The sequence below is a fragment of the Dermacentor albipictus genome, chromosome 1, assembly GCF_038994185.2.
Source record: "Dermacentor albipictus isolate Rhodes 1998 colony chromosome 1, USDA_Dalb.pri_finalv2, whole genome shotgun sequence".
NCBI lineage: Eukaryota > Metazoa > Arthropoda > Arachnida > Ixodida > Ixodidae > Dermacentor > Dermacentor albipictus.
Window position 1 is genome coordinate 76062269 of NC_091821.1, and position 13998 is coordinate 76076266.

Below are 13998 nucleotides of genomic sequence, written 5' to 3' on the forward strand. Positions count from 1 at the left end.
ACTGATTATGGTCAGCAAGTACTTCACAACAAATTTCTGCATTTACTAAATGGTTACAATAAAAAAATTATATTCGCGAAGTAAAATTGTCTTGTACACGTTGTTTCTAGCCTAAAATTGACCTCTACAGCGATCTTTGACTTGTATTTAATTACATTCTTAAATGTCACAATTACAATGCGTAGAAGAGTTGTGCTGATGCATGATGCGAAGTGAAGTGACGCTCTGCGTAGGGCTGTAACTAGCGATGTGTTTAATTTGATGGTTTTGTCAAACTGTATGACAACGTAAACAAAATGCTTGTGCCTCCGCTGCTGTCTCTGCCAGTACTGGGGCGAAGGACTCCTCCAAGCCATCCTTGAATGGCTATTCTCTTCGCCTCCTATTTCATGTATTGCGATAAACCAATAATCAATCAATAAATAAATCAACACTTCCTTACCCGTCGCGGTAGCTTTGTGACTGTGGCTTTGTTCGAGGTCGCGGGCTCGATGCCGACAACGGCAGCCGCATTTCGTAGGGGACGAACTGCTAAAACGCTCCTGTAGTTAAATTTCGGCGCACATTAAGGAATCCCAGGTGGTCAAAATTAATCCGGAGTTCCCCATTATCACATGCCTTGTAATCAGATTGGGAGTTCGGCAGGACAATTCCCGTAATTTAATTAACGTTGAGCACCCCTGACCACGATGCGATGCACCGCGTGAGGTAACGACAGTGCTAACCTTCTCGTCGGCCATGAACAATGGCACATGACAACGCCTCAGCAGAACCGTCTCACTGTGTGTCCTGCGTACTACGTAGACAAACGCACGTGGTGTGCGCAGGGTAAAGTTTAACATGAACTGGCCACTCTCGTACTGTACTAAACGCTGAAGAGCTTAAACATTCCACGTAAACATCAGCACCAATTTTCGTCAATCAACCCAAACAGCACTGAAAGCTTCGCTTACATCGATTCCCCCAGTGCGTGGGATCCGCATGTTATTGTTTATTTTTTTGGTTTAGTGCGCTTTCGTACTACATAAAATGCTATTTTTTAATTATTCTTATTTTACTTGTCCATGGTGAATTTCTAGCCATACAGAGTAACAACAACTAAATCGAAAAAAGTCAGTTTCGCCCGAAAGGTGAAGCATCGATTGCGATAGCAAATTACAGCTGCATGAAGTAAGGATAGTAGTTTTATCGGACGTACTAACTTGTGAACGTTTCCTTGTTAACTAAATCAACAAGCATGGTGTCACTCGCGCGCATGCAAACATAAACACATCTCACTCGACGACCGCGGACACTCGCTGTCAAAACGCTGGCTTTAGGAAGAGCGACAGCACCAGCGAGTGAATTGGCCTTCGTGCTGCCTCTCGGCAAATACGAACACGGCGCACATGAGGCTATCAGGCCCCGGCGCGCTGGACTGTGCACCCATTGCAGATCGCTTTCAAGATAGGGCCCGCGTGGCCGCGCCATACACAACCGCGCCATGCACAGCCGCGGCCGAAGCGGAACGCCCCCCGGCTCACTTCGAGGGTGGGCCACTATGTTTGACTCAGCCTCGCCGGAGTCAAACAGCCGGAGGCCCGACCGGTGTGTACCGGGCCGGGACGGAGAACAGCTCGCACCTGTCGTAGCTGCCGACGGCCAGGGCGTGTCCTCCGGGACTGCAGGCCGCCGCGGCGAACTCGTGCTCGTCCGGCTGCCGGCTGTAGTCGAACTGCTGCTGGACGCGCCCTTCGCGTGGAGCGTAGAACACGATGCGCTTGTCGCAGCCGGCCGCCAAGATGGACTGCTCCGTCCAGCAGAGCGCGTACGGCGGGCACGGGTGTGTCAGCACTTTGCCCTGTGGCACCGCCGGAGGACGAGCAAGTGCGTGCGTGTTCACAGTAAATCGTTAATCCGTTCGTTCTCAATACTATGCTGAATAAGATGGGAATGCATCGCGCCTCGTTTACGATATAGTTGCACGACACATCCATGGATTTCGTTGAGGAATGCCAAATTAACGTTGAGTGCAACAAGGGGATAGCCAGCTAAGAAAGTAAAATAATAATAACAATGAACAAATCAGAAGAAAAAAACATATAAACATAACAAATACAGCTTTGCAGTAAGTAACAATAACCAGCCATAACTCACAAACCACATAGAAATCGAATTAAGTATTCCTTTATTTAGTGCGGAAAATCGAACGTTCCTTCCAGCTGTTTTCCTGCAACGATAAAATCACTGGCAGCATTCAAAAGGTGACGAAGCTGAGCGATTCTGCCTTTCAGAGCTCTTTATTTTACTTCTTTGCGCACAGCGAATTGACAACAGGTCACTTTGAAGTAGCGAGTAAAACTACACTCACGTAGCATGTTCGGGGAGACGGTATAGGTCAGCATCGACTAAAGTGTAAACACAAAAGACGAAACGGAGAAGAAAACGGAGCAGAACGCTTGCGTTCTTTGTTCAGTGATCGATCTTTTGCGCTCGCTTTGTAGTTAAATGTTCAAAGCTATTTTCGTTCCCTGTTCTTCGTTTGTACGCTCTTCCGACGTCGTGATTCCGACGCTGACGCGCACAAAGGAATATAGCACGATCCGCGTTATTCACACTTCCAAATCGCTGCACTAAGCCAAATCATCCCTTTTATCGCCTTTAGAACGCTTGGGAAAGCCTTCATGTAGTCACTACCCGCCGTGGTTGCTCAGTGGCTATGGTGTTAGGCTGCTGAGCACGAGGTCGCGGGATCGAATCCCGGCCACGGCGGCCGCATTTCGATGGGGGCGAAATGCGAAAACACCCGTGTACTTAGATTTAGGTGCACGTTAAAGAACCCCAGGTGGTCAAAATTTCCGGAGTCCCCCACTACGGCGTGCCTCATAATCAGAAAGTGGTTTTGGCACGTAAAACCCCATATATTATTATTATTATGTAGTCACTGCAGACATGTGGAGTTATATCTTTGAACACTCGGCCATTCGTTTCATTCTGCAATGTTAGGATATGCGTTGTAACACCAGAAAAGCACGGAATCTGACAGTCTAAGCCTCCCCTCGCCCTCTCCCATCTTTCTTTTTTCTACCATGTGGGCTGGAACTTCTTATGTGGGTGGCTAGCTTTAGCACATCATACGTGTATATATAGGAACCTAACAGTTATCGTTACTTGTTCCCGCAAGTTCGTACGTGGAACCAACGGCAGGAAACGTAAGCCCGTGTCTGGCCACTGTTATAAAAAGAAAGCTCAAGTTTTGTCCTGCATGTTAATAAAAGTACACCTTCATCAGTTGCGTAGTGGCTTCATCGCTAAACTTTAATCCATGTTTCTTTCTTGGCAGCAGTAGCGCAGACCGCTTACACTTATAATGTATGCACAAGGACTGGAGAGCGATCTCGCACAGTAAACGGCGCCGGGTCGGAGCCAAAACACTGATTGTTACCAACCAGCCCCCCACAATAGCCTTGAAGCACGTTTTGATACGCGCTGAGAATAAACAGGAAGACTCCTTCCTCCCTTCACTCCTTCACTCCTCCATTTCCTCCTTTTGACAAACCTCATTCGTCGCATCATGAACATGATGGAACTGTCGCTGACGTATGCTTTACTTTATATCATGCAAGATTCCCTCAACTATTTCAATATTCAGAAAGAAATCGAAACTGTATTTTTTCGACAATTGACACCTGTTTTTTCTAATTGATTTTTCTGTTTGTCGACTGATATGCAATTTCATACGTTGCAAGACTGTTTGTTTCCTTTTGGAATTTCTGTATCTTTCTGTTCCTACTTTATTTCTTCATTTGCATTATTTATACTTATTGTGCTGCATTGATTTATTGTATGTATAATTATGTCGTTCGTATATACACATGTATACATAAGTATGTATATATGTGTGTATTATGTGTATATATGTATACATATTTTTTTGCACTGTTGTCTGCTGTGCTCGTGGCGCCAGGGGCCTAGTCAGGCGTGTATAGTCTCGCCTTTTGCTCCGGCGCCATGACAATCTTGTATTGTCAAAATCGAAATAAACTTCAAACTTCAAACGTTGCCTGGAAATGTTGCCGGGGCAGCGCCATTCCACCTCAGTGCTCACTACAAATTGATATGGCATCTGACTTCAAAATTTGGGATGCGCGCCCTTCCACGTTGTCCGTGAACACCATTGTTATCGTGGTTTTCCGACAGTTTAATTACTCACGCGTTTTCTCTAAAGTGCGAGACTTTGGTGCCATCGAGAAAAGCGTGCTCACTAAAATGAGCTCAGGAGGCTAATTTAAAATTCGATTTACTGTTAAACTAACTAACTAACTAACTAACTAACTAACTAACTAACTAACTAACTAACTAACTAACTAACTAACTAACTAACTAACTGACTGAAGTAAACGTACAAGAGCGCGTGCGTGCAAACGTGTGGGCGGACGGGCGGGCAGGAAGAGAAATGAAGAAGTGATTGCGTCAGTCAGAAAAAAAGGGAACGCTATACTTGATATAACACGTCGTTATAAGTCAGCAGAAAACGCTCGCAAAGAGTTTTAATATTGCCTTATTTTTTTTTGCTCCTGTGTAGCATTACAAAAACAGCATGTTCATTATGTGCCCACGCTCAGCTTGACGTCGCTGTGACCGCGAGTCCCGTAAGCGCCAGGATGCGTTCGTAGAAATGAAAATACCCTTAACATTGAACGCGCAAAAGAGCAAAGGAATGAAGCTTGGTTTAAAACAATCCTAATGGTAAACATGAAGTGCTACTTCACCTGAACCTCACCACTGTCGTCATCAGTGAGGAAGTAGCGCACCACGCTACCGTCAGCATGTCCAGAGAGGATACCTTTGCCCGAGATACTGTGGAAAGGAGAAAAAAGAGTGCCACATTAGCCGTGCACTCCTTTACTCGCGTAAATTCGAGACAAATATAACTCATTTTTATTTAGATGCACTAGCGTTTTCGTTTGTTTTCTGTCACACTTTCAGTGTAGGAAATTAAAGGCTCAGCAATTAAATTTATTGGTACACTTGTACTTAGTTGGACAACTTAATCATGGCGCATTTTCTCTCCTAAAACTTTTCTCTCACAGAGTACTCACTGTAATCGCTTTACGGAAAAGCGTTCGTAGTGAACTGAACGTACGTGCGTAAGTTCAACGTTGTATGTCGCAACATTGTGCATGCGACGCAGCTGTACTGCCACAATCTGTGCTTCCTCTCACCTAAATATTACGAAGTAACATCTGCCGAAAAATGCTGAACTGTGTCCGATGCGTAAACAACTATCAATGTTTTCGCTTTCTTTTTTCAGATGACGGTGATGGTTACACGCTGGTCTCACATGCGATATTTCTATATATTTGAAGCGCCGAGCTGGAATGTTCTCAAATCTGCATGGAACGAGAGACGGCGACAGCGTTTTTTGTGAAACGGTTGAGTTCATTATGCGTGACAACGCCAGCAGAAGAAACATGATACACTCGGACGCCGTTGAAATAGAAATTCATTCGATAAGCGATATTAGTATGGTCGAGTTGCGACCGAAAGCGAACAACCGTTATTGCACTTCAAGAAGCTGCTCTCCGGGGTCGGCTGCAGCACGTGTCATTTTCCCTACGATGCCGCAGTGTCTACGTATGACCATAAACGATGATCACAATTACAGCGACTACAAGCAGTAATGACGGGCTGGGTTCCCACACGATAGCCTCAAGCAATGCTTTCGTGCGGAAGCAGAAGCGTCGATGGTGCTAATTTGTGCGGTCGCCCCTTTTCGTCTTTGTAGCTCATTTTGAATCATCCCGAGCATGCTCGTCTTCGTCACACATTTGGTATGTCGTTACATATTACTGTCGCTCTTCCTAAAGATGATCTCATACCTATTCTACGAGAAAGTAACTTATCCCAGTAGCAATTTTGGATCGGGAAACTTAAGAGCTTTGTAAATTTGGCCGAATCACCTATTAACTCGGCCCACCCGCCGCGGTGGCTTAGTGGCTATGGTGCTGAGCTGCTAAGCATGAGATCGTGGGATCAAATCCCGGCCGCGGCGGCCGCATTTTGATGGAGCCCAAATGCAAAAAACAACCGCGTCCTGTGCAGTGGGGGCAAGTTAAAGACTTAATTCAGAATTAATCCAGAGGCCCCCACTACGGCGTGCCTCATAATCAAATCGTCGTTTTGGCACGTAATACCACAGAATTCATTCAACTCGGCTACCTGCGGACTGTTATATGTGTGTCTTGCGTAGCGACACTCCCTCATCTCAGTCAATAAATTGCAGTGACCAAGTGCTCAAATTTTTGCAGGTGTCTGCAGAAAAGTTCATGTTACAGCGCAACAGAAAGCATGAACACATGCGCATGAGCGGGCGCGCATGATCAAACTGAAGCTATTTAATCCCACTTCGGACTCGAGCTAGTGCAGACGATCCGAATTGAATACATTACGGTATTGCACTGCATGCTCGGCACAATGATGAACCCATCAGTAAACCAATAGTAATAAACAAATTTAATAAACTAAGTTGGTTTAATAAAATAGCTATATTTATTAAATTCGTTGGCAAGCAGTACGTTTAATCAGTGGAATTTAATTTGCAGAGTTTAACCAGTCCAATTTCAAGCCAAGAGGGAGCATAGTCTCCGGCAGAGCATGCTTTGCCACGTAGTTATATAATAAAAGGAGAAGCCACCTTTAGGCTTTTGAAAAAAGAAATATGGGGTTTTACGTGCCAAAATCACTATCTGATTAAGAGGCACACCGTAATGGGGGACTCCGAAACTTTTGACCACCTGGGGTTCTTTAACTGCACCTAAATTTAAGTACACGGGTGTTTTCGCATTTCGCCCCCATTCAAATGCGGCCGCCGTGGCTGGGATTCGATCCCGCGATCTCGTCCTTAGCCGCCTAACACCATAGCCACTAACCAATGTATAAATCACTAAGTTCCCCTTGTTATACTCATAAGTTAAACAGGATTGAGCTTGGGAGAACGTGTAACCTGGCAATTCCTTAGCTTGCTTGACAATTAGAACTATCGATGTTTTCAATAATGACACCTCCACCCCACTCTCTGTTGCGACAAAGGTTAGTAAATTTGAGGTTTTGTTGAAACGAACGTGAATTAGTGAATTCCATTCTACAGGGTGATCATTTTTAAGTTTTATGTAAGTTTTAGATCACCTGTGGCAGATAGCATAATTCTTGTCTTTAAGCTGGATTATTCGAAGAGGCTGACTTAACTAGCACAAGAAATCGAAACACATATTCAACTAATTAACATAATTCCACTAATGAACTTCCTAATGAATTACTCTACGGCACATATTGCAATTTACTAATTGTAGCCAGTGAGTTTTCAAAGCGTATCCACTTGGAATCAATTTCCAGGCTGACGCCAGTTTGAAGACATGCACCATCAAACTCGCCGTAACAATGCACTGCTGTTCCACTTACAATTTTAATGAAACGTTCTTGTATGCACTGAAGCACAAACGTGGCTGGAACGCCCATGTATTTCGCCCCACACTTTAGGAAATAATATCTCGAAACTGGTGTCATCCTGGAAATTCATTTCAAGTGGATACGTTTTGCACGCTCACCGGCTACAATTCGTAAATTGAAAGATGTGCCGTAAAGTAATTAATTAAGAATTAGTGATTTTTTCGCAGTTAGTTAAATACGTGTTTCCATTTCTCGTGCTAGTAATGTCACCTCCTTGAATAATCTAGCTCAAGGACAAGAATTATGCTATCTGCCACAGGCGATTTTAAAAATTCCATAGAAATTAAAAATGGTCGCCCCGTACATAAGCAACAGTTAGAGAGCGAAAATAACTGTTTTCTTAGCCATAACTCGCAGGGCTCCGTGCTGGCAAGTTGGTACCTCCTGCGGCTAATAAAAGCGTTCATTATTGAAGCCAATATCTCTTGGTTGGCGAACAAGGGAAATATCTGCTGCTTTCAAACGCGCAACGAGAAAGCGAATTAAGCTTATGGCGTGCCGTTAGAATGTGTGAAACAACCGAGAATAGCTAAGGAACGAGGAATCGTATGATCTAGCCTATATTTATGAGCACTCATGAAAGCCGCCGGGATAGTTCCTGGAGCAAAAACATAACACATCAGTCAAGGAAATTTTCTGAGAAGAGAAAGGCTAAATAAAGTTTTGGAAACCAGAACGAGAGTTAAGCCTCGCAAATGCTAACATTATCAGCTTGGGTTGAGCTTACAGCTTGAGCTTACAGCTTGGGGACGATGCTTTCTGTAGCGGAAGGGTAGTGGAGAATACCAGCGGCCCTTGTTTCAACTTTTGCCTTTGCCGCCGGCAAGCTGTAATATCACGTATTTCTTTTGCTTCGAGAAGGGCTCTTCGCGTAGGACTGGGCGTTGGTTACGATTCCTGTATTAGATTTTGGAATTGTCGCTACTGGCCTCGAGCTCCACCACTGGAAAAGCTGGCGCCACCGTCGGCGTGATGTCCTATTAGGTATCACGTGGACATAGCGGCCGCGTCGGCTGCTTCGGGAGCGCCGAAGCGAGCTGAAAACGAGAGTTTAAATTCCCTCGTACGCTGTGGTCCTCATTTAGTGGCGAGAGTTTAAATTCCCTCGTACGCTGTGGTCCTCATTTAGTGGCGAGATTTTCCCGCTTAATGTGTCTCCTTTACAACGCTTGAAAGCACTACAGTAAGTAGTGGCTGCCTTTGAAGGCGCGCAACATGGTAGACTACTGCTCGGTGCCGCAGTGCCGGACGTACGCAACGGAGCCCGGTGTCAGCCTTATTCCCACGTAGCCGCAGGACAAGAAGCTGCGTGAAGCTTGGTTCGCGAAACACAAAAGCGACAAACAGTCGTCGGCTACAACTCGGGTATGCAGCAAGCACAGACGCGAGGAAGATTTCTGCTACAGCGCCGGGTCTGCGATGTTCGGAAAACGCGCATTGAGACGCTCGCTCGAGTCCACTGCTCGACTAATGTCATGACGATTTGGTCTATGAATTTGTCGATGCTATAGATACTGGCAAGTTCACTGGAGTGAAAAGGGAGCGGTAAGAAGCACATTAAAAAAAGCATGGCATATGATCATGTTTGTGTTACGAACTAATGCACTGGATTACACTGGATATTGAAACGTCCAAGAATTTAGAAGAAAAAGAAAAAGATTGAATCGTCGCTACGGCACATCACAGTCCCCGTAGGCGTCGAAGTATCTACAATGAAATTATTTTTGAACAGCTCTGATAGCGCGCAAGCAACAATGGTTGCTTGTATACTGTAAAATGCTCATTTTTTGCTGCCTAAAGCTCATGACACGGTGCGAAAACGCGCACGCGGCGAAAGCGAAACGGTGCGCGGACAAGTATGCAGACGCGCAGTCGGTCACTGCGAATCTGTGCGACCGCTGCATTGAGGCTTCATTCTATTACCCTCCATTTAGTTATACAAACACTATAAGAACGTATTTCACATAGTTTGCTCTCAGCGTTTACCTACCTTTCACGCAAGAAGGCGGTTCGGGAGACCATCGCGGCGACCGCGCGCAGTGGCGTTCACTGTATGTAATCGGTAAAGAGATAGCGTCTGTAAACGATTCTGTGCTTTCAGTTTGCCCAAGATTATTATCTAGACAATAAAAAACTTTTCTCGTTTCGAAAGTACGTACAGAAATATCTGGGAGAGGTCGTGCATGGTATTTTCAGTGAGCGCTGACAGCAAAACCTATGAGGAGCGCGCCGCGTGATCCCTCATACTACGCCAGCGAGGCGCTTCCGATAGATGGCGACTCCGTAACTCCTCGCCGCCAATAGCCGGCAGTTTACTTGGGAAGCGCTACAGCGCCCTAAAAAACAAGTTTCAAAACGTGACGCCCCGAAGATGCCACTCTGCTGCCATCCATGCCGCTACTTGCAAAAAAGACAGCTGTCCCCCATTCGATTACACACACTAATGAGCTCGCGAGCGTGTTTAGCGCAACTTAAATGACAATTATTCTGTCGGAAGGCAAGACTGATACGTTGACGCCAACATCTAAACTTCTTGCGTATGAATACCTTTCCTTCTTTTCTTCTTTCTTTCTTTATTAGAACATATAATATACAAACACAATATTTTGCCAGTCTGCCAAAGCATTGATGCTTTTGAGCGGGACTGTGCAGTGTGTTGAACTGAAAAGTGCGTCGACCTGACTTGAAGGGGTGTGTAGCGAAAAAAATATTAATAACAGAAATAATCAAGCGCTGAGTCAGTTTCAGTCTATTCATTTTGCCTACGCAGCTGCCATGTTCTAACACGACTTTTTATTCATTCTCTATCCCAGTGTATCCCTTGTTTATAATCGAGGAGCTTATGTACACGCAGGATCCTCGTGTAGACCACGTAAATTGACTTGACGATCGACCACCGTAATAGCACTATCGCCATAGCCGAGTTGTGGTACTTCATTCCGTGGGTTCAGTTCTCCCACAAAGGAGTTTCACTCAATAAGTGTTTATTTCACGAATAAAAAAAATTACAGAAGGAGGTTCCAAAGCATCTGATTCCTGCTTAGGGATTATCGTCTGCGTGTCCGTACCCCACCGCGTTCTCTCAGCGCACAAAATAGGCTGCGCAATGTATACTTGCGAGCCGCGTGCTTTCTCACCTGCTGACCACGGAGACAACGTAGGAGTCGGTGCCATACAACGTCGACGACTTGTTGGTCTTGACGTTGGCGCTCCGCACCTGCGAGCGGGAACGAACGTGTCAACCTGCCGCCCGTGCCAGACTCGAAATTCAAACAAAGTGGCAAGCGACGACTTCGGACGCGCTTAAGAAAACCGACAAACTCTCGACTCCATCCACACAAAAATTAAGTTAGGCCCGTTGAGCATGCGTGCGCGGCAGCCATCCTTCGGGTTCGTTGCCTTCTGCTGTCAAGGCCAAAGCTCTCCCTGGTGCTACAAGATCACTTGCCCACAACGCTAAGTACTTGATTGCAGGTGCCTCGATATCTAAGCTTCCTGCATCGCGAACGAGCACGCAAACGAAGCGCGCACTCGCGTTTATTTTTTATTTTTTTCCAGAACGCCAGTTTGATGTGATTACCACTTGGGATACTTCAAGCTTAAGTACTGTAATTAACTGAAGGGGAGAGGTTCCACGTTACCGTAGCTTGGCTGTCGCTAGCTCCTTCATGGACAAAGTCCATCAGCGCAAGGTTGCACTCGAGTGGTCACAAAGTTTACAAAGCGTACAGCTGTTCAGCTAAAGGAATCGAGAAAGAAATATAATTAAACATATCGCATTGAACATACCACGCGATTATTGCTCTCTCCGTGCTTCGCCATCCCCCGTGCACGCAAGTCCAAAATCAAGAAAAGGGCTGACAGATAGAATAGCACACTGTGCACGGTATAAAAGTTTGTAAACAGGGATAAGGTGCCTTTCTGGCCAGCCTTTCTGAGGCACCTTATACCTTGGCCAGTCTTTCTGAGGTACCTTATCCCTGTTTACAAACTTTATACCCGTGAACGCAAATATTTCTCCTACTTTCTCATTTAAAAAAAAAAAAATCGCGCTGCCGTTATCGCCGTGTCTGATGCTTTCATGCGGTCGCATTTTGCGGCATTTCAAGAGGATACGCTGGCCGGCGTTGTAGGCAGTCGTGGTCATAACATACCACTCGTGCATGCTCGCGCTGAGGATCGTCACGGCGTTATCAAGAGTTGCACGTGCTCATTATCATTTGCCCAGATTGCGTAACACTCCGCGCAGCGCAATAGTGAAAAGCCTTGCGAGCTCACTTTTCCTTCGGCGAGGCCGAATACGATGGGACCGTGGTGAGGCCAAGTCATGCAGGTGACGGCACTCTGCTGGATGAACTTGTTGCATATGACTTTCTTCTCCCCCCTGCGAGAGAAGGACTTTGACACGATTTACGCAAGTACTTTCACAAATCACATTAGGGCGTCCTGCCTTGTAAAGGAGCCCACCAAGGTTATTTTCATGGCTTGAATCAGTAATATAATAACCTTACTAGCTAATATTAATATTTGTAAACAGATAAAGCTGGTTTGGATAAAGATAGAAGAGGTGAACGAAATATACGATTAGACGAAATTTGTTTTGAAACGTATGTTATATTTTCAGTTTCGAAGCACATTTTTATATTTCTAGCAGGCCGTAAGCACCCTCCAATATCCCGAGGAAAGTCCATAAAGACGTCAAGCTCAGTCAAAATTCGCAAATTATAATCATCAGTTATACAGTGAGCGTGTTTCAGAATCCACTATCTGGTTTCTCCGCATAATAATGCGGCTTCAATTGTCACTCTTGTTCGCCGAAAACTTTGCTTTCGAGTTTCGCGTGTCCATCAAGAGGAATCATGGCCTACAAAATGGAACTGACGTTAGTAGTAGTAGTGCAAGACTTTTATTCAGCCCAAAATTACAGGCCGAGCATATCGTAGTGCGTGACCTGGCAAATGGAACTAAGTCCTTCTAAATGTAGGGTATTATGTATCTCACAAGTTTGCTCTTCGCCTCTCATTTAATTACTCAACAATACCGCTATACAGTCTATCAGCTACCGTTACCTGGGTGTACATATCTCCTCATCTCTAACTTGGTTCCATTAAATCAATAACACAACTAGTAATATTACACGTTCGTTAGCATACATCCGCCATAAGTTCTATTCCGCATGTCTCGTCAAACCTACTTGTATAATACTCACTAACATGCAGCAAACTCGAAAACGCCGAAGCGGTATGGTACCTTATCATTGACAAATTAATTAAGGCTCTGGAACTTGTCTAAATTAATTCCGTTCACTCCGTTCTTCAAGACTACAACCGTCACGTAATCCTAAGCACCATGAAAACATCACTGCAGCTTTCATCTCTTGCTTCAAGCTGAAAATATTTTAATGTGTGCCTATTTCACAAAATTTATCACCACATTCCCTCTCTCTAGAGCAGTCTTACCACACCACCTTCTTACGTCTCGACAAGTATTGACCATATAGAAAAGTGGAGGTTATGCAATGTCTAACCAACTCTTGCGGTGAATCTTTTATCCCCAGAACATGGCTCGACTGAAGCCATCTTTCCGGATCCACATTTGTCATCACCAACCATCAGTTCTTTCGTTCCGCTCTAGTTAACGTTGCGTACTAAATAAATTATTTTTGTATAGGTGATTGACACATAATTCGACTACCTAACGTTGTATAATGACATATTTAACCAAATGTAAGAATGGCTGAATAATGCTTTCGGCCCAGAAAATGTTACTAAAATAAGATAAAATAAAATCTAAATACGCATTTGGCTTCTGGTGCACACAGTGCAGCATGCGAGAATTTTCGGGGGGGGGGGGGGGGGACTGGTGGGCTTGACTGGAACTGCTTATTCGCGAGTTGTGTTCTGTCGGAGTGAAAAGAGCACACTGGCGATGAGGTAAGTAAAACAACGTACGAGGATTACGAGCTAGAGCATGTACGTGCGTTAACTGTGGAGGGGCAGTTACGTCGTCCAGCGTAATGCTACTCAATGCGCACTGGCTGTCGCTGAGTGCTGTAGTTAAAGAACTTGGTGCGCTGGATACATTTATTTCTTAAGCACACGTATTTGCATGCATGTTCCGTAGATTGATATTGTTAAAGTGAGTGTGACGTTGCACTTTTCGACCTAACGTCTGTCAACTCCTATTTCGGCGCTTTGTTTTTCGTAAACAGTGCGACAGATAATCACCACTTAGCGGTTGGTAAGCCACCATGCTGGTGTGATATAGCCTTGAGACTAAGGGTTTCCTAATACTGGTGAGCACCTTTCAGCGTTGCATCACCTTGTAATTTGGCTTGTCAGTCGTGCAAAACTAGTCACACCTTCACCCGAGAAGGAACAAAACTTCGGGCAGGGGAGATACGCACGTTCGCAGTCAACTCTTCTTTCGAAATCGCTGTATTGGAGAGAGCCAATTTTGTTTTCTTGAAAAGCCTGCCACAGTGAGCCACAATAGAGTTTAGCCAGCAAA

At 45.1% G+C, this 13998-nt stretch overlaps 1 protein-coding gene across 1 annotated transcript in view; it reads right to left on the minus strand.

Moving 5' to 3' along the window:
• Nucleotides 1-13998, minus strand: part of Oseg2 (intraflagellar transport protein Oseg2) — a 104847-nt gene that overhangs the window by 68503 nt on the left and 22346 nt on the right. Inside the window, exons 4-7 of the mRNA XM_070522457.1 lie at nt 11767-11872; nt 10626-10705; nt 4752-4839; nt 1623-1840 (exon numbers count right to left, since the gene is read on the minus strand). Coding sequence (XP_070378558.1) covers nt 1623-1840; nt 4752-4839; nt 10626-10705; nt 11767-11872 — 492 coding nt within the window. The remainder of the gene's footprint in view (nt 1-1622; nt 1841-4751; nt 4840-10625; nt 10706-11766; nt 11873-13998) is intronic.